At 43.6% G+C, this 22,056-nt stretch overlaps 1 protein-coding gene across 3 annotated transcripts in view; it reads left to right on the top strand.

Annotated features, from left to right (window-relative positions):
- The window catches only part of atp10a (ATPase phospholipid transporting 10A), a 56,735-nt gene that overhangs the window by 9,571 nt on the left and 25,108 nt on the right, over window positions 1-22,056 (top strand). For all 3 annotated transcript variants that reach the window (XR_012594069.1, XR_012594068.1, XM_074636733.1), the window contains exons 3-10: window positions 1,444-1,529; window positions 3,105-3,211; window positions 3,296-3,427; window positions 3,593-3,723; window positions 5,439-5,691; window positions 5,799-6,016; window positions 6,723-6,917; window positions 14,670-15,228. Coding sequence is in view for 1 of the 3 variants with exons in the window: in XM_074636733.1 (XP_074492834.1) it covers window positions 1,444-1,529; window positions 3,105-3,211; window positions 3,296-3,427; window positions 3,593-3,723; window positions 5,439-5,691; window positions 5,799-6,016; window positions 6,723-6,917; window positions 14,670-15,228 (1,681 nt within the window). In the remaining 2 variants the exon portion in view is untranslated. The remainder of the gene's footprint in view (window positions 1-1,443; window positions 1,530-3,104; window positions 3,212-3,295; window positions 3,428-3,592; window positions 3,724-5,438; window positions 5,692-5,798; window positions 6,017-6,722; window positions 6,918-14,669; window positions 15,229-22,056) is intronic.

The raw sequence follows: 22,056 nt of genomic DNA, 5'->3' as shown, positions 1-22,056 counted from the left end.
ATGAACCGTTTAACCGTTAACCCACATTAAACGTTTTCACCGATTATTGCTATCGGTTAAAATGGTTAAAAGAAATGTTGATAATGAAATAAAAAGCTGAGCGGCTCAGAGGAGAGGCTCGTCTCTTTAAGGAGAAAAGCTGGTCCACCTTAACAGCCCACCTTAAGAGGCGGAGCCGGAGTTGCAGGATACAGGAAGTCGGTCTCTCCAGCTCGCTTGAGCGCAGCGGAGGAGTTGTAGTTTTGTAGCATTTATTCACCGACAAATAAACTGAACACTGCTACACCTACGATCACAGCTAGAACGCCACCAACAACCTCACACTCACCGCCAACACACACACGGTCTGATGGAAACTCGCTAAAGTTACTCAGACTACGTGTGCGGCGGCGGCGGCGGCGGCGGCGGCGGCGGCGGCGGCGGCGGCGGCAGCCACAATGTTGGAGAGGAAACACTGTCACGTCCATTTCCAAAGGGGTTCCTTGACCTCTGACCTCCAGATGTGTGAATCTAAATGGGTTCTATGGGTACCCACGAGTCTCCCCTTTACAGACATGCCCACTTTATGATAATCACATGCAGTTTGGGGCAAGTCATAGTCAAGTCAGCACACTGACACACTGACAGCTGTTGTTGCCTGTTGGGCTGCAGTTTGCCATGTTATGATTGGAGCAGATTTTTCAGACTTTTTTTTTTTTTAAACTTTTTTTTATACATTTGTCGGACATTTTTCAAACCTTTTTTCTGATATTTTTCTGACATATTTTTGGACTTTTTAAAAACTTTTTTTGTTGATATTTTTCAGACATTTGTCGGACATTTTTCTGACTTTTTTTTTTTTTTAATTTGTTTATTTCTTCGGACATGCTAAATCTTTATGCTAAATGCAGTACCTGTGAGGGTTTCTGGACAATATCTGTCATTGTTTAGTGTTGTTAATAGATTTACAATAATAAATATAAACATACATTTGCATAAAGCAGCATATTTATCCACTCCCATGTTGATAAGAGGATTAAATACTGGACTAATCCCCCTTTAAGGTTCATTTAGAACAGATAAAATAAACGTGTGATTAATCTTGATTAAATATTTGAATGGATTGACAGCTCTAATCAAGATACAAGACAAAATACATCAGTAATTGTGTTTGCTACTTGGTGCATCTTCAATGTGTTCATCCTTGTGTTACTTTAGCCATCATACATGAACGTATAGAGTATACAAGCATGACGTATGTAGGAGCGCATGTATGCATATATATATGTTTAAGTGTTTGTATGCCAGTATATGGTTATGCTTATGATATATAATATACATATACTTTCTTTTCCTTTTCTGTGCTTTTTCTAGGAAGGTAAGAAGAAGTTGCAACCGCTGCCTGAATTATTTATAATATTAATAATAATAATAATAATAATAATAATACCGTTGTGTTTGCAGGATTGTGATTTTGACCCGTTAAAGTACAACAGCATCATTGAATGTGAGAAGCCCAACAACGACCTGAACCGCTTCAGAGGATACATGTGAGTACTGTCTGGTTCTGGTTCTGGTTCTGGTTCTGGTTCTGGTTCTGGTTCTGGTTCTGGTTCTGGTTGATGGTAACAGCTCAGCTGTATCTGTATTAACTCCCATTAAAGGCTTCAGGTTTCTCTGAAGCCTGCTAGGTTACTAACTGGAGGTGTGGGAACAGAAAGATACTGGTGTTTACTGTGCACGGTGGGGGACATGGCTGTTTCTGTAGCAGCTCCTCAGCTCCTCAGCTCCTCAGCTCCTCAGCTCCTCAGCTCCTCAGCTCCTCAGCTCCTCAGCTCTGGAATAGCTCCTCAGCTCCTCAGCTCCTCAGCTCCCCGGCTCCTCGGCTCCTCGGCTCCTCGGCTCCTCGGCTCTGGAGTAGCTCGCCGGACGCCGTCAGACAGGCCGAGTCTGTTGATGCTTTTAAGAATCACCTTCAGACCCATTTTAATTCTCTGTCTCTTAAAGGCAGGGTTGACGATGTTCTCCAGTCTCCACTATCTGTTTTATTGGTTGAAATGGACTTTACACCCCGACAGCGATCCATTACTGATGAACTCTGAAAAAGGAAAAGAGCCGTCATCTGTAGCAGCTGTAATCCTGTAAAAACGTCTACCAATTACTGCCTCGAGGTCCGCTCGGAAAGAACCAATCAGATGCCTCCCTGCCTCCCTGCTCTTACTCTACCCTTTGTTGTTTATAGGTATTGATCTCCTCATATAATCCTCCACAAGAGAGCAGATAAGTGCGTTTCCCAAACTGTTGAGCAGTTGATGGTCATGTGATATCAGTGGTTGGTGGTCATGTTTTATTGTGGGAGACGTGGGTTTGTGTCTCGTCACTGAGACGATGAGAGACGTCCTCTGAGCTCACAGGTCAGCGGCCGCTCTGACCCGCTCTCACACGATGATGATGACATCTATTCTTTGCTCAGAAGGAGGCCAGATGCTGCAGGTATTCTGTTGCCAGGTTACGGTGAGGCACGGCGGCGACGGCGGCGTTGAGAGGGGGACAGTTGTCTCAGCAGTGTTTAATCACATTACATCCACTGAGTCTAATCTCAGCAGCTCTGTGAGGGAGAAACTCTCTGACTGGTATCAGTGAGCTGAACAGGACGAGCTGATCTGAGTTCAGAGACAACGGTATGAATCCATCGCCGTGGAGACGAGTCAGTCAGATAGAGGATGCTGATAGTTACGTCACCATGTGATTAGCTGAGTAATCGCTGGTTTGGGTTTTAGTCAACTAAGATTTCTTTAGTCATATTTTAAGCTTTTTTCTGCTGAAGGACGTATTTCTAAGAAACTTGTGGAACAAACGGGTTAAATGTCAGCGTGAAGTGAGATATGAGAGTCAGAGATGAAGCAGTTCATCTCCAGATAGACTGTGATCTGAGAGGTTTGTGTGCTTCTGTATCAGATAGAGTTAATGTTGAGATAAGAGGAGATCTCGATGCTTCAGAGCGTCGTCCATCGAGCTGATGTCGTCTACAGAGAGATGCTGTATTTCTAGTACTCCTATTTGTTTGAGAACATTTGAACCAGCTCTGATAGTAATAATTGTTATTCACCTTTTTCACCTGACAGAATCCACCGGAGCGGCAGAAGAGACGCACTTTACAAAGAGAACCTGCTGCTGAGAGGCTGCACCATCCGCAACACGGAGGAGGCCGTGGGGATCGTCATTTACGCAGGTTAGACCCGCCGTCACGCTCCATATCTGACCTCTGACCTCTGACCTCCTGCTGCTGCTAACGCGCTGCGTCGTGTCCTCGCAGGTCACGAGACCAAAGCCATGCTGAACAACAACGGGCCGCGCTACAAGCGCAGCAAACTGGAGCGCCAGATGAATGTGCACGTGTTCTGGTGCGTCATCATCCTGCTGGTCATGTGCCTGTTCACTGCTGTCGGTGCGTAAACACGTCACGGTTACAGGATATATAAATATATATATAAACTGTTGTTCTCTAAAGATTAAAACCTTCATTTCTTTATATTTAATGTGAAACTGAAGAGAATCTGTGAGTGTGTTTTATACATCTGTGTTTGTGTGTGTTGACCTTGTGCTGTTCCAGGTCACGGGCTGTGGATGTTTCAGTACGGAGATAAGAGACCCGTGTTTGACGTCCTCGGTCCAGACGGGACGGACTTATCGCCCATCATGTCTGCTATTTATCTCTTCCTCACCATGATCATCGTCTTTCAGGTACAGACACAGATAAAGACGTAAACAAGACGCTCGGTGTCATTGGGTTCATCCCACCGTGCAGCAGCATCGCTGTGAATCAGACATATTTCAGCCTCTCTGTGTGTTTGACCTCCAGATCTTTATCAGAGAGGACGAACTTCATACTTCATACTGCAGAATCATCTCTACTTTTATACAGATTTATTTTTATTAGCAAAAGGCTTCTTTTACAATTCAATTCCAACGAGTGTTCAACATTTCTTTTGTTATTAAAACAAATATTGAAACCAGAAAAATTAAATAATAAAACAGAGGTAATTAGAGACGCAAGCGGCAGTTCGCGGGTTCAAGCCTTTTTTCGCTCGAGGTACTCTTGTGGACAGATGATGGACTTAAGTCTGTTAATGTGTTGAGCTGAAGAACTGATTGCAGCTCCTACCTTGTGACTGGAAGATTCATTCTGCATCAGAATGGTTTGATTTCATTCATGAGGATTATATCTGACAGATTATAGCCCACTCAGTCCTTTTTAACTGCTGAAATTCCTTTAAAGGACCATTACAACTCATAGTTTTCACCTGCCAAAAACTGATTGCAACAAAAGTCTGAAAAATGTCCGACAAATGTCTGGAAAATATCAACAAAAAAAGTTTGAAAAAATGTCCAAAAACAATTCAGAAAAATATCAGAAAAAATGTCCGACAAATGTATGGAAAAATCATCTCCAATCATAACATGTCAAACTGCAGCCCAACAGGCAACAACAGCTGTCAGTGTGTCAGTGTGCTGACTTGACTATGACTTGCCCCAAACTGCATGTGATGATCATAAAGTGGGCATGTCTGTAAAGGGGAGACTCGTGGGTACCCATAGAACCCATTTACATTCACTGATCTGGAGGTCAGAGGTCAAGGGACCCCTTTGGAAATGGACATCACAGTTTTTCCTCTCCAGAATTTAGTGTCAGTTTGGAGCGTTATTTAACCTCCTTCATGACAAGCTAGTCTGACCTGGTTGGTACCGATTCATCAGTTTTTTTTCAAACATCTTTCAGGCATTTCTTTTTCGCCTTTCTTTTGTCTTTTTTTCGAATTTTTTGTTGCACTTTTTTCTGACATTTTCAGATTTTTTTTGATTTTTTTTTTTACATTTTCCTGACTCTTTTTGGGCATTTTTCCGACCTTTTTTTCATCTTTTTTTCCGTAATTTTTAGAATTTTTGTTGGACTTTTTTCAGACATTTTTTTGACTTTTGTTCTGACATTTTTCAGAGTTTTTAATTGGACATTTTTCTGACTTTTTTTTGGACAAAACCCCTCACACATCCAGATATCTAGAGGTCAGAGGTCAAGGGACCCCTTTGGTAATGGACATGACAGTTTTTCATCGCCAACATTTAGTGTAAATTTGGAGCGTTATTTAACCTCCTTCATGACCAGCTGGTCTGACATGGTTGGTACCGATGGATTCATCAGGTTTTGTAGTTTACTATGATACCAGGATCTTCACTCTAGCTTTAAAACTGAGCCGCTACAACCTAAAAATCACAAGTTGTGTTAATGCGTTAAAGAAGTTAGTGGCGTTAAACGAACGTTGCATTATTATCACGTTAACTTTGACAGCCCTAGATTATCTGAGATATTCGTCTGTGTTCCCACGTATATCATACAGTAAGTGTCTGACATGCTGACTCTCTGTCCTCTCCGTCCTCTCCGTCCTCTCCGTCCTCTCCAGGTGCTGATACCGATCTCTCTCTTTGTGTCGATTGAGATCGTGAAGATCTGCCAGGTGTTCTTCATCCATCAGGACTCTGATCTGTACGACGAGGAGACCGACTCCCAGCTGCAGTGCCGAGCTCTGAACATCACCGAGGACCTCGGCCAGATGCAGTACATCTTCTCCGACAAGACGGGCACGCTGACGGAGAACAAGATGGTGTTCCGCCGCTGCACCGTGGCGGGGGTGGAGTACTCCCATGATGCCAATGGTGAGACACACACACACACGCACACACGCACACACACACACACACGCACAACACACTCTGTTATAAAACCCGTTTTACTTAATGATGTGTGTGTGTGTGTTGTCCAGCCAGGAGACTGGCTATGTACCAGGAGATGGACTCTGAGGAGGAGGAGTGTACGTCTCACGGCGGGACGCTGCCCAGGAGGGACAGCATGACCAGCCACCAGAGCGCCCGGGTGGTGCTGCGCTCCCAGAGCACCAAGTCCCACCGCAGGACGGGCAGCCGGGCGGAGGCCAAGCGAGCCAGCATCCTGTCCAAGCACACGGCCTTCAGCAGCCCCATGGTCAGTACGTCTCGCCGTCTCGCCGTCCGCCGGGCCGTCCTCTGATTTATAAACCCTCTTCCGTGTCGTCCTCGGTGTCGTCCTCTGATTATAAACCCTCCTCCGTGTCGTCTTCTGTGTCGTCCTCTGTGCCGTCCTCCGTGTCGTCCTCTGATTATAAACCCTCCTCCGTGTCGTCTTCTGTGTCGTCCTCTGTGCCGTCCTCTGATTATAAACCCTCCTCCGTGTTGTCCTCCGTGTTGTCCTCTGTGTCGTCCTCTGTGTCGTCCTCTGATTATAAACCCTCCTCTGTGTCGTCCTCTGTGTCGTCCTCTATGTCGTCCTCGGTGTCGTCCTCTGATTATAAACCCTCCTCTGTGTCGTCCTCTGTGTCGTCCTCTATGTCGTCCTCGGTGTCGTCCTCTGATTATAAACCCTCCTCCGTGTCGTCCTCCGTGTTGTCCTCTGTGTCGTCCTCTGATTATAAACCCTCCTCCGTGTCGTCCTCTGTGTCGTCCTCTGATTATAAACCCTCCTCCGTGTTGTCCTCCGTGTTGTCCTCTGTGTCGTCCTCTGATTATAAACCCTCCTCCGTGTCGTCCTCTGTGTCGTCCTCTATGTCGTCCTCCGTGTCGTCCTCTGATTATAAACCCTCCTCCGTGTCGTCCTCTGTGTCGTCCTCTGTGTCGTCCTCTGATTATAAACCGTCCTCACGTCTGTCCTGCAGGAGAAAGACATCACCCCCGACCCTCAGCTGCTGGACAAAGTCAACGAATGCAGCAGTCAGATGGACTTCATGCGTTTCCACAGCCAGCCGATGTCCCAGCTGCCCTCCGACCTCGCCGACGTCATCGACTTCTTCATCGCTCTGACCGTCTGCAACACGGTGGTGGTGTCGTCCCCCAACCAGCCCCGACACAAGGTACTGCTCACCTCCTCACATCCATCCAGGTCTATGAGGGAGCAGCAGGTTGCTCTGTATCTCTAACCAGACTGCAGCAGGTTGCTCTGTATCTCTATAACCAGACGGCAGCAGGTTGCTCTGTATCTCTATAACCAGACAGCAGCAGGTTGCTCTGTATCTCTATAACCAGACAGCAGCAGGTTGCTCTGTATCTCTATAACCAGACGGCAGCAGGTTGCTCTGTATCTCTATAACCAGACAGCAGCAGGTTGCTCTGTATCTCTATAACCAGACAGCAGCAGGTTGCTCTGTATCTCTATAACCAGACGGCAGCAGGTTGCTCTGTATCTCTATAACCAGACGGCAGCAGGTTGCTCTGTATCTCTATAACCAGACGGCAGCAGGTTGCTCTGTATCTCTATAACCAGACGGCAGCAGGTTGCTCTGTATCTCTATAACCAGACAGCAACAGGTTGCTCTGTATCTCTATAACCAGACTGCAGCAGGTTGCTCTGTATCTCTATAACCAGACGGCAGCAGGTTGCTCTGTATCTCTATAACCAGACGGCAGCAGGTTGCTCTGTATCTCTATAACCAGACGGCAGCAGGTTGCTCTGTATCTCTATAACCAGACGGCAGCAGGTTGCTCTGTATCTCTATAACCAGACGGCAGCAGGTTGCTCTGTATCTCTATAACCAGACGGCAGCAGGTTGCTCTGTATCTCTATAACCAGACGGCAGCAGGTTGCTCTGTATCTCTATAACCAGACGGCAGCAGGTTGCTCTGTATCTCTATAACCAGACGGCAGCAGGTTGCTCTGTATCTCTATAACCAGACGGCAGCAGGTTGCTCTGTATCTCTATAACCAGACGGCAGCAGGTTGCTCTGTATCTCTATAACCAGACGGCAGCAGGTTGCTCTGTATCTCTATAACCAGACGGCAGCAGGTTGCTCTGTATCTCTATAACCAGACGGCAACAGGTTGCTCTGTATCTCTATAACCAGACGGCAGCAGGTTGCTCTGTATCTCTATAACCAGACTGCAGCAGGTTGCTCTGTATCTCTATAACCAGACAGCAACAGGTTGCTCTGTATCTCTATAACCAGACAGCAGCAGGTTGCTCTGTATCTCTATAACCAGACGGCAGCAGGTTACTCTGTATATCTATAACCGGACAGCAACAGGTTGCTCTGTATCTCTATAACCAGACTGCAGCAGGTTGCTCTGTATCTCTATAACCAGACAGCAGCAGGTTGCTCTGTATCTCTATAACCAGACTGCAGCAGGTTGCTCTGTATCTCTATAACCAGACGGCAGCAGGTTGCTCTGTATCTCTATAACCAGACAGCAGCAGGTTGCTCTGTATCTCTATAACCAGACAGCAGCAGGTTGCTCTGTATCTCTATAACCAGACGGCAGCAGGTTGCTCTGTATCTCTATAACCAGACGGCAGCAGGTTGCTCTGTATCTCTATAACCAGACGGCAGCAGGTTGCTCTGTATCTCTATAACCAGACGGCAGCAGGTTGCTCTGTATCTCTATAACCAGACGGCAGCAGGTTGCTCTGTATCTCTATAACCAGACGGCAGCAGGTTGCTCTGTATCTCTATAACCAGACAGCAGCAGGTTGCTCTGTATCTCTATAACCAGACGGCAGCAGGTTGCTCTGTATCGGCAGCAGGGTGGACGGGCTGTGGCTGTATTGTCTTTTAATATCCTCTCTGGACTCTGAGCAGCATTCCTGCTCAACATCAGCATCATCTTTACTTAAAGCACCAGAGAGCTGCTGGCAGGCTGCAGACGTCGTCTTGTTTTCCTCTGAACTGCTGGATAATTTGAGACCTTTGAAAGAATATTCAAACAAATCTTTTGTTGAACTGGTCCCAGCTGATAGACGTATCGACACCGAGCCACCAGGACGCTCTATATTCCCCCATTTCTGCTCTCATTTTGAGGATTCCTCCAGATGAACCATCTCCCAAAAACCCACAATCTTCACTCTAGCTTCAACACTGAGTATCTACAACCTATGAAAGACAGTAAAGTTTGTCTTTAATCAGTTAATTAGTTAGTCAGGTTAAATATAAGGTTCCTAATTAGGTTAATTAGTCCGTTTGTGGAGTGTGAAATTCACTTCAGTTTGTTCAAATGAAAAAGTCCCACAGCAGGAAAACATAAACTTAAATCCCACAACCCTTAAACCCTTAAACCTTAAATTTGAATACTTAAAAAGTCTCTTGAACATTAATATTTTACCTTAAAACCCCCATAAGTGGATAAATGGTTTGCTTTAAATGACTCTTAACCTTAAATGTACCTATAGGACAGCTTGGAGCGTTATTTAACCTCCTTCATGACAAGCTAGTACGACATGGTCGGTACCGATGGATTCATCAGGTTCTATAAATGTCAAAAAACAAAGTCTGACAAATGTCCAAAAAAATTCAGAAAAATGTCTTAAAAAAGTCACAAAGAAATCAAAAAAGTCTGAAAAAGGTCAAAAGATGTCGGAATAAAAAAATGTGAAAAATGTCCGAAAAGTAAAAAAAAAAAGGTCTGAAAAATTTCCCAGAAAGAAGTCTGACAAATGTATAGGACAATTAGCTTCACTAATCCAAAAAAATGTTTAGATTTACATCTAAAATCCTCCAAACTTTGATTAAACTGTTAACTGTTAACTATAAATGGTTAAACTGAATTAATAAACTCTTAATAACTGTCGAAACTTTATATTTGTTTTACAAATTTAAGGAACGAAGCGGGACACGAACAGGTGACTTTCACTTCTTATAGTGGAGCGGATAGTGGAAAAATCGTGCAAATAGTGATACAAGCACCAAATTTGGCATGATGATTCCCGAGGGGTCACTTAGCAAATATAAACGATCGGCCACTTGAAAATCCAAGACGGCGGCCATTTTTCAAGATGGCCGCCAAATTGACCTGCCGTTAATGGTTTCTCTCATAGAAATTCATCTACTTGGTCAATTTGAGTGATCTTGGTGTCAAAGTATGTGATTTCTAGCATGCTGGATCTTATTTTGATAGTTAAATAATTTTTAACTTCAATATAAATTTAGTCGCGGAGAATGTTTTTCTTAAAAAAATGCATGATTTTGATGAACTTGAATGATTGTGATGTAGAATTATATGTTTTCTGGTATGCTATCTAATCTAACAATTTTTACAGCTTTAACATCCTCCAATACGTTTTTTTTTTTTTACTTTTGGCTGTCCGGTGAGTCTTTGCTTTGTGGTGTTTGCAAGGCTCAATTGGCTTGTAGGCCTACTGTTGTAGATATCAATAGCTGCTGTTGCCATAGGTGTAGGGGCTTAGTGGTAGAGGTAGCACCTTTGTTTCAGAAGTCAGCCACATCCTCCAGGATGGACTACTCGCACTGGTTCACACTACTTGCCCAACTCTCATCTATGGCTCCATGAAGTTGCCAGTGCACGGCAATGACCACACCTCGGACACCATGTTGGCTCATGGGCTGAACTAGGTGAGGGTAAAACACAGAGTCTCTGTGTGATGGAGTATTTCTAGCTCCAAATTTCAAAGTGCATAGAGTCAACGAACCAGCCATCTTTATCCATGAGGTTCCCACACCAACATATCTATCAGTTGCCTCTTTCTGGTCTTGGAAAACACAGACAGGCCAACACACATAGCAAAAGGTGTCTTCCTGTCCTTGGATTGCCTGTGGACCTGCGATCCTTCCCTGTATTTGGCAAAACAGCTCTACTGTAACAGTTGCAAGGTCAGATTTTGATGTGCCATTTTGGAGTTGTGACTTGATATCAGCCCCATGTTCAATCATACATACAAACTGAAGCAGTGATGGTGTGACGGTATCTTCAAGGTACCCATCATGAGACGTGCTGTTGAATTCTGATTTATGCTGAAACATGTCACGACGTATCATCTGAGCAGCCTTTGCCAGGTGGACTGCTTCTCCATATTTGCTTCCTTCTTCTGGGCCAGCTCTTCTTTCTTCTGCAGCTGTTGGGCATTCAGATAGGCTCGTTCTCGTTTGTACAGAGCAGCCAAGCAAGCAGGCTGACATCTCCAGCACTCAGATTGGGAAGGAGCTTTCCATCACTGAACGGGCACTTGCTTGCATGGGATACAGCTAGGTTCATGCATTATTTTACGCAATCTGTACACTATCTGGATAACTGAAACCCCATTATCCTTGGCTCGGCTCTCCCGCGCTTGCACATCCTGTCGATTCAGGTTTTGCTGCCTTAAACTGATCAGGGGTTGGTAGTAAGCAGCATTTTGGACACTAAGTATAATGCTGAATCCTACTTAGCTGACGTTAAACCCCATTCTGAGTTACACAGCAGCGATTGTCACCAGTGTGCCCTGGTAGTGCCCGACAATCACTCCTTTACAGTTCTTTGCTGTTTTTCCAATTCTGGCAGTTGGGTTGGAACCTCATGGATAAAGATGGCTGGTTCGTTGACTCTATGCACTTTGACATTTAGAGCTAGACATACTCCATCACAGAGATACTCTCTGTGTGCTACCCTCACCTAGTTCAGCCCGTGAGCCAACATGGTGTCCCGGGGTGTGGTCATTGCCGTGCACTAGCAACTTCATGGAGCCACAGGTGAGAGTTGGGCAAGTAGTGAGGACCAGTGCCAGTAGTCCATCCTGGAGGATGTGGCTGACTTCTGAAACAAAGGTACTACCCCTACCACTAAGCCCCTACACCTATGGCAACAGCAGCTATTGATATCTACAACAGTAGACCTACAAGCCAATTGAGCCATGCAAACACCACAAAGCAAAGACTCACCGGACAGCCAAAAGTAAAAAAAAAACGTATCGGAGGATGTTAAAGCTGTAAAATTAGATAGCATACCAGAAAACATATAATTCTACATCACAATCATTCAAGTTGACCAAGTACATGCATTTCTTTAAGAAAAACATTCTCTGCGAGTAAATTTGACAGCCATCTTAAAAATGTCCGCCATATTGCAGTTCAAAATTATTAAAACTATCAAAATAAGATCCAGCATGCTAGAAATCACATACTTTGACACCAAGATCACTCAAATTGACCAAGTAGATGAATTTCTATGAGAGAAACCATTAACGGCAGGTCAATTTGGCGGCCATCTTGAAAAATGGCCGCCGTCTTGGATTTTCAAGTGGCCGATCGTTTATATTTGCTAAGTGACCCCTCGGGAATCATCATGCCAAATTTGGTGCTTGTATCACTATTTGCACGATTTGACTGAAAAATGGTTGTTAGCCGCTCCACTATTATGGATATACGTTCATTGCTGGAGCTGCCTCGGTGTCAAAGGGTAAATAATAATAATGAATGTTGCTGAGACGGCTGTAAAACAGGAATACTGAGTAGAACGCTGTAAAACAGGAATACTGTGTAGAACGCTGTAAAACAGGAATACTGTGTAGAACGCTGTAAAACAGGAATACTGAGTAGAACGCTGTAAAACAGGAATACTGAGTAGAACGCTGTAAAACAGGAATACTGTGTAGAACGCTGTAAAACAGGAATACTGTGTAGAACGCTGTAAAACAGGAATACTGAGTAGAACGCTGTAAAACAGGAATACTGTGTAGAACGCTGTAAAACAGGAATACTGAGTAGAACGCTGTAAAACAGGAATACTGTGTAGAACGCTGTAAAACAGGAATACTGTGTAGAACGCTGTAAAACAGGAATACTGTGTAGAACGCTGTAAAACAGGAATACTGTGTAGAACGCTGTAAAACAGGAATACTGAGTAGAACGCTGTAAAACAGGAATACTGAATAGAACGCTGTAAAACAGGAATACTGAGTAGAACGCTGTAAAACAGGAATACTGAATAGAACGCTGTAAAACAGGAATACTGAGTAGAACGCTGTAAAACAGGAATACTGAGTAGAACGCTGTAAAACAGGAATACTGAGTAGAACGCTGTAAAACAGGAATACTGAATAGAACGCTGTAAAACAGGAATACTGTGTAAAACGCTGTAAAACAGGAATACTGAGTAGAACGCTGTAAAACAGGAATACTGAATAGAACGCTGTAAAACAGGAATACTGAGTAGAACGCTGTAAAACAGGAATACTGAATAGAACGCTGTAAAACAGGAATACTGAGTAGAACGCTGTAAAACAGGAATACTGAGTAAAACGCTGTAAAACAGGAATACTGAGTAGAACGCTGTAAAACAGGAATACTGTGTAGAACGCTGCATCAGAATCAGATCATTAGAGACTCATTCTACTGAAGCACCGACCTCTCAGTTCATCTGTTTTTCTTCTCTTGAACGTGGGAGTAGTTTTCCATCTTTTGACAAACAGAAGTGAGATTGTTGCTGGTTATTTTTCCTGATAAAGGAAGTTCTGGTTCTGCATGTAGTCTTTGATGTGCTCGGTCCCGTCCCGGCCGTGTATCCGTGTTTTGTTTGGTTCAGTGTGAGGCTGGGTGTGGTCGTCCTGTTCAGAGGTGATATATATCCTCCATCTCCTCGCCTCTCCTCACCACACACTGAGCGCCACCAGCTCGCCGTCCTGCCGGTCAGACGCCTCAGATGAAGCTGCACGCGGTGACGTGTTATTCATGGAGTTTGTGTTTGGAGGTGATCTGATAAGACGGGAGGAAATGTAAATCTGGCTGAGAGTCAGTCTCTGTTTCTGCTTCTGTTGTTGTATTGTTTGTGCTTTTCTGTCCTTTGTGCCAACGTGATTGTTCACGTTTCATTATGATGCCCTTGTGGCTAAACCCCCCCCCCCCTCCATGATTTATATCTATATGTGTGACTCCTGCTGCCAGCCGGCCTCGGTGTGAGTCACTCTCTCTGCTATTGTACTAAACCACCTTGGGATAAAGGGTCATACCCAGAGGTGCATTTACATCTGTACCACTAGAGCTGGGCCCGGTTCCTCTACAGCTCAAATCATCATGAAACCCACTTTATGAAGATCAAGAGATGTTTCCAAGAACCAGCTTAACATAATACTGATTACCAGGGCTGGGACGACACACCCATCTCCTGATTCAATACTGTCACCATACATGGGTGCAGATTCACTATGTATCACGATTCCATATTCTGATTTATTGTGATTGTCCGAAATATGTACCGAAAAAAAAGTCGGAAAAAAGTCTGAGAAATTTCAGGAAAAAAAGTTTTAAAAAAAATGTCCGTAAAAAGTCCAAAAAAGGTCCGAAAAAAAGTCGGCAAAATTTCCCAAAAAAAGAAAAAAATATCTGAAAAATGTCCCAAAAAAAATTCGGAAATATTTCCGAATTTAAAAAAAAAAAAAAAAAAGTCTGAAAATTTCCGAAAAAGTGTGAAAAATGTTGGAAATTTTTTTCGACTAATGTCAGTAAAATGTCTGATTTGTTGATTGTCGATTAGTTGTCAACTATTAAATTAATCACCAACTATTTTGATAATCTATTAATCAGTTTGAGTCATTTTTTTTTAAGGAAAAAAAGTCTAAATTCTGATTGCAGCTTCTTAAATGTGAATATTTTCTGTTTTCTTTTTGGGCTGCAGCTAACGATTATTCTCATTGTCTATTGGTCTATAATCAGTGTTTCCCGAGATGACGTCCTCAGAGGAGGCAGCCCTAGTTTACTTCCACCCAGTAACGTGAGCTCTAAAAGGCTGAACATGAAGCTTCATCATAATAATAATAATAATAATAATAATAATAGTAATAATATCTGTATTTGTGCTACCTGCTGCAGCTGCAGGTGTGATTGTCTCCGTCCTCTCTGTCCTTCAGGTCCGGATGAGGTTTGAGCTGAAGTCTCCAGTGAAGACCATCGAGGACTTCATCAAGCGCTTCACGCCGAGCCGCCTGACCTCCGGCTCCAACAGCAGCAGCTCCTCCAGCCTCATCACCAACCGCTCCTCCAACCGGGGCTGCTCCAGCGTGCTGTCCTCGCCGTCCGCAGAGAGCACGCTCACCAAGCTGCACGAGGAGCAGACGCCCGGAGGCCTGGAGCACGCCTTCAGCGCCGTCCCGCCGTGCTACGACGGGAAGCCCTGGAACCCGGAGGACGGCGAGCTGCGCTACGAGGCCGAGTCGCCCGACGAGGCCGCGCTGGTCTACGCCGCCAGGGCCTACAAGTGCTCCCTGGTGGGACGCCTCCCGGACCAGGTGACCGTGGAGCTGCCACACCTGGGGAAGCTGAGCTTCGAGCTGCTGCACACGCTGGGCTTCGACTCCACCAGGAAACGCATGTCGGTGGTGGTCAGACACCCGCTGACGGACCAGATCACCGTCTACACTAAAGGAGCCGACTCCGTCATCATGGACCTCATCAGACCCCCCGACACAGGTAAGAAACACGCTTCATACAGGTCTGTCCAGGTAGGAAACACTCAGAATACAGTCGCATCAGACAGGTGTCTCCAGGTAGGAAACACGCTTCATACAGTCGCCTCAGACAGGTGTCTCCAGGTAGGAAACACTCACCGTCGTTGGCGCGTCCAGATGTTCTCCACATAGTTTTTATGTTCATACAGTTTATGAGGCAGAAACGCTGCACAGTTATGAATCTCCCAGAGAACCTGACATGGAGACGGCAGAGGAGAGTACCGGTAGCAATCGAGAAGTGTCGGTACCCAAGAAAAAGTCCGGTGAGTGCCGGTGAGTACCGGAGAGTACCGGTGAGTACCGTGAGTACCGGCCCACTGTGAGCACTGATCCTAACATGAAGGTGAAGTTAGAGGTGGTTGATAGATGATGACGCTGCTGTCAACATGGTGTGGTGATTGAAGTGGCGTGCTGCATCACGTCTGCGTCACGTCTCCTCCAGAGTTGATGAATCGAGGCTGTGAACTCGCGGTCGGCTACAGATCATCTGATGTCGTCTTCACACATCAGCTAAATTAAGAATATTTACTACTCCATCCCAAATGATTGAGAGTTTCCAGTCGTCGCTGCTGAACGTGTTTTGTGTTAAATAGTGATTATTCTGTGTGTCTGAGGGTTAACATGCCCCCACCCCCATACCTTCCACTAATGTCAACATATAGGTGACACGTTATGTAAGAACTCATTTACCTTTAAACCACTTCCTTCCACTGTGTGAAGTTAAGACGTTGTTCCGTAGCGTCCTGCTGACGGTGACGGTGCAGCAGCTCGTTAATATTCCAGGCACACAAAGAGCCACTTTTCACTAATGCTCTGTACACACTCACACTCACCAGCACACATCTGTCCACGGCTGCTTAGTGAGCCGCTTCACACCGAAGGACGAAGGAAGACTCCGCTGATTTTACACATGAACTTTAGTGTGTCACATGGAGAACAATTTGTCCTGTAGTTATTTATATATTTATATTTATATTTATATATATATATAAATATAAATAAATATAAATGAATATATAAATATATATAAATGTCTTTGTGAGGGAGCTTTGGCTTCAGTCTGAGTTATGATCCGAGCACTTTCACACCTTCATCTGTTTGTTCACTTTAAATGAACTCTTTGTCCGTACGGTTCAGCTGAACTCTGATATTCAACCAGACTGAGAACATGTTGTGGTTTTATTAGGGCCGTTAATCAATTAAAATAGTTAATCACAATTAATCACATTTATTATCTGTTCAAAATGGACCTTAAAGGAGATCTGTATCTAATACTCTTATCAACTATGTCTGTATGTCTATGGCAATAATCTGGCGATACGATACGTATCATGATACGGGGGGTTAGGGTTACCAATCAATATATTGCGATTTTTTTTTTAATCTAATATTAGGAAAACTCATAGTATAAAGAACAAACCACCATATGAATAAAACTCTTTTATTCAATCAGAATAGTGGGATCTGCTGTCATGTTTAATCTTTATTTAAGTAAATTAATCTGGAGTTTGGCCCACATCCAACGCCACCAAATAAACTCTTGTTTCCAGGATCATTTAAAGGCTCGCTTGTGCTTCCAGCTCATAAACTTTGTCTTTACCAACCACCATTTTCTCTCGAGTGTCCGATCGATACTGAGTACCTCGAATCTCAACAGAGATGAGAAGAAAGTGAGATGGCTCACTCCGTAGCTTCTTCAGTCATCAGCTCTGGAAAAACAATCAAATCAAATCAATTTATTTTTGTATAGCGTCAAATCACAACAGAAGTTATCTCAAGACGCTTTATATGTAGAGCAGGTCTATGACCGTACACCATAGTTTAGAGACCCAACAGGATCCACCGGCCATCTGCCGAGACCGGCTGGGGTGGTGGATGGAAAGAGTGATAATACAACTATCGGAAAGCCAGCACTGTCCAGCATCTCTCCAGTTTGATTATTTTTTATCGGGCAAGTGAGTTGCTAGATTTACTAGCCTGACGTGGCGTTTTACTTGCCCCGGGGAATCCTTATTGTTAGACACGCTAATAATAAATAAAAGGAACTGATAACCTGTTTAAAAGTAAAAAAAAAAAATGTCCGAAAAAAGTTTTTAAAAAAAAAACGTCTGAAACATATATGAAAAAATCTGAAAAATAATCAAAAATAAATTTGAGAAAAAATCAAATAAAAGTCAGAAAAATGTAAAAAAAGAAAGAAATGTCTGAAAAATGTCCGACATTTTTCTTTTTAAAAGCCAGAAAAATATCCAACAAATGTCCGAAAAAAGTAAAAAGAAAAAACGTCTGGACAAAAATCTGAAAAAAAGTCTAACAAATATCCAAAAGAATATCCGACAAATGTCCAAAAAAAGTCTGAAAAATGTCTGTGGAATGTCCGAAAAAAGTAATACAAAAAAACGTCAGGAAAAAATCTGAAAAATGTAAAAAAAAAAAAAAAGGTCCGAAAAATATCTGCAAAAAAATGTTTGAGAAAAGATCTGACAAATGTCCAAAAAAAGTTTAAAATATGTCTGAAAAAGCCAGAAAAATGTCCTACAAATGTCGGTTGTTGAATCCTGCATGATGCAGATTTTTTATAATATACAACTATCAGAATAATGTGCTTATAATAATAAATAGAAGGAACTGATAACCTTCACCCCTACGATCCTCATTGTTTCCTCTCTACTCAGCTTGTTTTCCAGCTGACGTGAGGTCTATATGATTTATTGTATTGATTTTTCCATTAAGAGGACCAGGCCGGTCTCTTTGCATTGAGGTTGTGCTGATTGTGGTTTATCATGTTTAAAGCCGTCTGTAGAGCGACGTGTGAGCCGGCACCATGCTGACGTTTATAGTTTAAATTCACAGAGTTCATAAGAGCAGAGGGACTCCATCAGGACCGGCGTCCCCCCCGATCCACCATGTGTCCCAGTCCAGCTGCTCTAATGGCCGACAGGGTGTGTCCTCCTCCTCACAGACAGCTCACTACTTTGTTTCCCCGTCGGGTGAAAGCAGCCAGTTAGAGCTCAGTATGAGCTCCATAAAGGCTCCATTCAGTCTAATAACAGAACACGTGGTGGTTCTGGAGGAGGACCGGAGACCCTCTGGGTTCACAAGTTACTGTGTCATGATGACGCAACTCCAGTCTCACTGCTGCAGCAGACTCCTGTTTAACAGCTAATCCACCTTAAAACACAATTTAACTCCAGTCTCACTGCTGCAGCACACTCCTGTTTAACAGCTAATCCACCTTAAAACACAATTTAACTCCAGTCTCACTGCTGCAGCACACTCCTGTTTAACAGCTAATCCACCTTAAAACACAATTTAACTCCAGTCTCACTGCTGCAGCACACTCCTGTTTAACAGCTAATCCACCTTAAAACACAATTTAACTCCAGTCTCACTGCTGCAGCAGACTCCTGTTTAACAGCTAATCCACCTTAAAACACAATTTAACTCCAGTCTCACTGCTGCAGCACACTCCTGTTTAACAGCTAATCCACCTTAAAACACAATTTAACTCCAGTCTCACTGCTGCAGCACACTCCTGTTTAACAGCTAATCCACCTTAAAACACAATTTAACTCCAGTCTCACTGCTGCAGCACACTCCTGTTTAACAGCTAATCCACCTTAAAACACAATTTAACTCCAGTCTCACTGCTGCAGCACACTCCTGTTTAACAGCTAATCCACCTTAAAACACAATTTAACTCCAGTCTCACTGCTGCAGCAGACTCCTGTTTAACAGCTAATCCACCTTAAAACACAACTTAACTCCAGTCTCACTGCTGCAGCACACTCCTGTTTAACAGCTAATCCACTTTAAAACACAATTTAACTCCAGTCTCGCTGCTGCAGCAGACTCCTGTTTAACAGCTAATCCACCTTAAAACACAACTTAACTCCAGTCTCACTGCTGCAGCAGACTCCTGTTTAACAGCTAATCCACCTTAAAACACAATTTAACTCCAGTCTCACTGCTGCAGCAGACTCCTGTTTAACAGCTAATCCACCTTAAAACACAACTTAACTCCAGTCTCACTGCAGCACACTCCTGTTTAACAGCTAATCCACCTTAAAACACAATTTAACTCCAGTCTCACTGCTGCAGCAGACTCCTGTTTAACAGCTAATCCACCTTAAAACACAACTTAACTCCAGTCTCACTGCTGCAGCAGACTCCTGTTTAACAGCTAATCCACCTTAAAACACAATTTAACTCCAGTCTCACTGCTGCAGCAGACTCCTGTTTAACAGCTAATCCACCTTAAAACACAATTTAACTCCAGTCTCACTGCTGCAGCAGACTCCTGTTTAACAGCTAATCCACCTTAAAACACAACTTAACTCCAGTCTCACTGCTGCAGCAGACTCCTGTTTAACAGCTAATCCACCTTAAAACACAACTTAACTCCAGCCTCACTGCTGCAGCAGACTCCTGTTTAACAGCTAATCCACCTTAAAACACAACTTAACTCCAGTCTCACTGCTGCAGCAGACTCCTGTTTAACAGCTAATCCACCTTAAAACACAACTTAACTCCAGTCTCACTGCAGCAGACTCCTGTTTAACAGCTAATCCACTTTAAAACACAACTTAACTCCAGTCTCACTGCAGCAGACTCCTGTTTAACAGCTAATCCACTTTAAAACACAACTTAACTCCAGCCTCACTGCTGCAGCAGACTCCTGTTTAACAGCTAATCCACCTTAAAACACAACTTAACTCCAGTCTCACTGCAGCACACTCCTGTTTAACAGCTAATCCACTTTAAAACACAACTTAACTCCAGCCTCACTGCTGCAGCAGACTCCTGTTTAACAGCTAATCCACTTTAAAACACAATTTAACTCCAGCCTCACTGCTGCAGCAGACTCCTGTTTAACAGCTAATCCACTTTAAAACACAATTTAACTCCAGTCTCACTGCTGCAGACTCCTGTTTAACAGCTAATCCACTTTAAAACACAATTTAACTCCAGTCTCACTGCTGCAGACTCCTGTTTAACAGCTAATCCACCTTAAAACACAACTTAACTCCAGTCTCACTGCTGCAGCACACTCCTGTTTAACAGCTAATCCACCTTAAAACACAATTTAACTCCAGTCTCACTGCAGCACACTCCTGTTTAACAGCTAATCCACCTTAAAACACAATTTAACTCCAGTCTCACTGCTGCAGCAGACTCCTGTTTAACAGCTAATCCACCTTAAAACACAATTTAACTCCAGTCTCACTGCTGCAGACTCCTGTTTAACAGCTAATCCACCTTAAAACACAATTTAACTCCAGTCTCACTGCTGCAGCAGACTCCTGTTTAACAGCTAATCCACCTTAAAACACAACTTAACTCCAGTCTCGCTGCTGCAGCAGACTCCTGTTTAACAGCTAATCCACCTTAAAACACAATTTAACTCCAGCCTCACTGCTGCAGCAGACTCCTGTTTAACAGCTAATCCACCTTAAAACACAATTTAACTCCAGTCTCACTGCTGCAGCAGACTCCTGTTTAACAGCTAATCCACCTTAAAACACAATTTAACTCCAGTCTCACTGCTGCAGCAGACTCCTGTTTAACAGCTAATCCACCTTAAAACACAATTTAACTCCAGTCTCACTGCTGCAGCAGACTCCTGTTTAACAGCTAATCCACCTTAAAACACAATTTAACTCCAGTCTCACTGCTGCAGCAGACTCCTGTTTAACAGCTAATCCACCTTAAAACACAATTTAACTCCAGTCTCACTGCAGCAGACTCCTGTTTAACAGCTAATCCACCTTAAAACACAATTTAACTCCAGTCTCACTGCAGCAGACTCCTGTTTAACAGCTAATCCACCTTAAAACACAATTTAACTCCAGTCTCACTGCTGCAGCAGACTCCTGTTTAACAGCTAATCCACCTTAAAACACAATTTAACTCCAGCCTCACTGCTGCAGCAGACTCCTGTTTAACAGCTAATCCACCTTAAAACACAATTTAACTCCAGCCTCACTGCTGCAGCAGACTCCTGTTTAACAGCTAATCCACCTTAAAACACAATTTAACTCCAGTCTCACTGCTGCAGCAGACTCCTGTTTAACAGCTAATCCACCTTAAAACACAATTTAACTCCAGCCTCACTGCTGCAGCAGACTCCTGTTTAACAGCTAATCCACCTTAAAACACAATTTAACTCCAGTCTCACTGCAGCAGACTCCTGTTTAACAGCTAATCCACCTTAAAACACAATTTAACTCCAGTCTCACTGCAGCAGACTCCTGTTTAACAGCTAATCCACCTTAAAACACAATTTAACTCCAGTCTCACTGCAGCAGACTCCTGTTTAACAGCTAATCCACCTTAAAACACAATTTAACTCCAGTCTCACTGCTGCAGCAGACTCCTGTTTAACAGCTAATCCACCTTAAAACACAATTTAACTCCAGCCTCACTGCTGCAGCAGACTCCTGTTTAACAGCTAATCCACCTTAAAACACAACTTAACTCCAGTCTCACTGCTGCAGCAGACTCCTGTTTAACAGCTAATCCACCTTAAAACACAATTTAACTCCAGTCTCACTGCTGCAGCAGACTCCTGTTTAACAGCTAATCCACCTTAAAACACAATTTAACTCCAGCCTCACTGCTGCAGCAGACTCCTGTTTAACAGCTAATCCACCTTAAAACACAATTTAACTCCAGTCTCACTGCTGCAGACTCCTGTTTAACAGCTAATCCACCTTAAAACACAATTTAACTCCAGTCTCACTGCAGCAGACTCCTGTTTAACAGCTAATCCACTTTAAAACACAATTTA

The sequence above is a fragment of the Sebastes fasciatus genome, chromosome 5 (assembly GCF_043250625.1).
Source record: "Sebastes fasciatus isolate fSebFas1 chromosome 5, fSebFas1.pri, whole genome shotgun sequence".
Lineage (NCBI taxonomy): Eukaryota > Metazoa > Chordata > Actinopteri > Perciformes > Sebastidae > Sebastes > Sebastes fasciatus.
The sequence above is the reverse complement of the archived record's forward strand: the minus strand, read 5'-3'. Positions and strand labels throughout refer to the sequence as shown.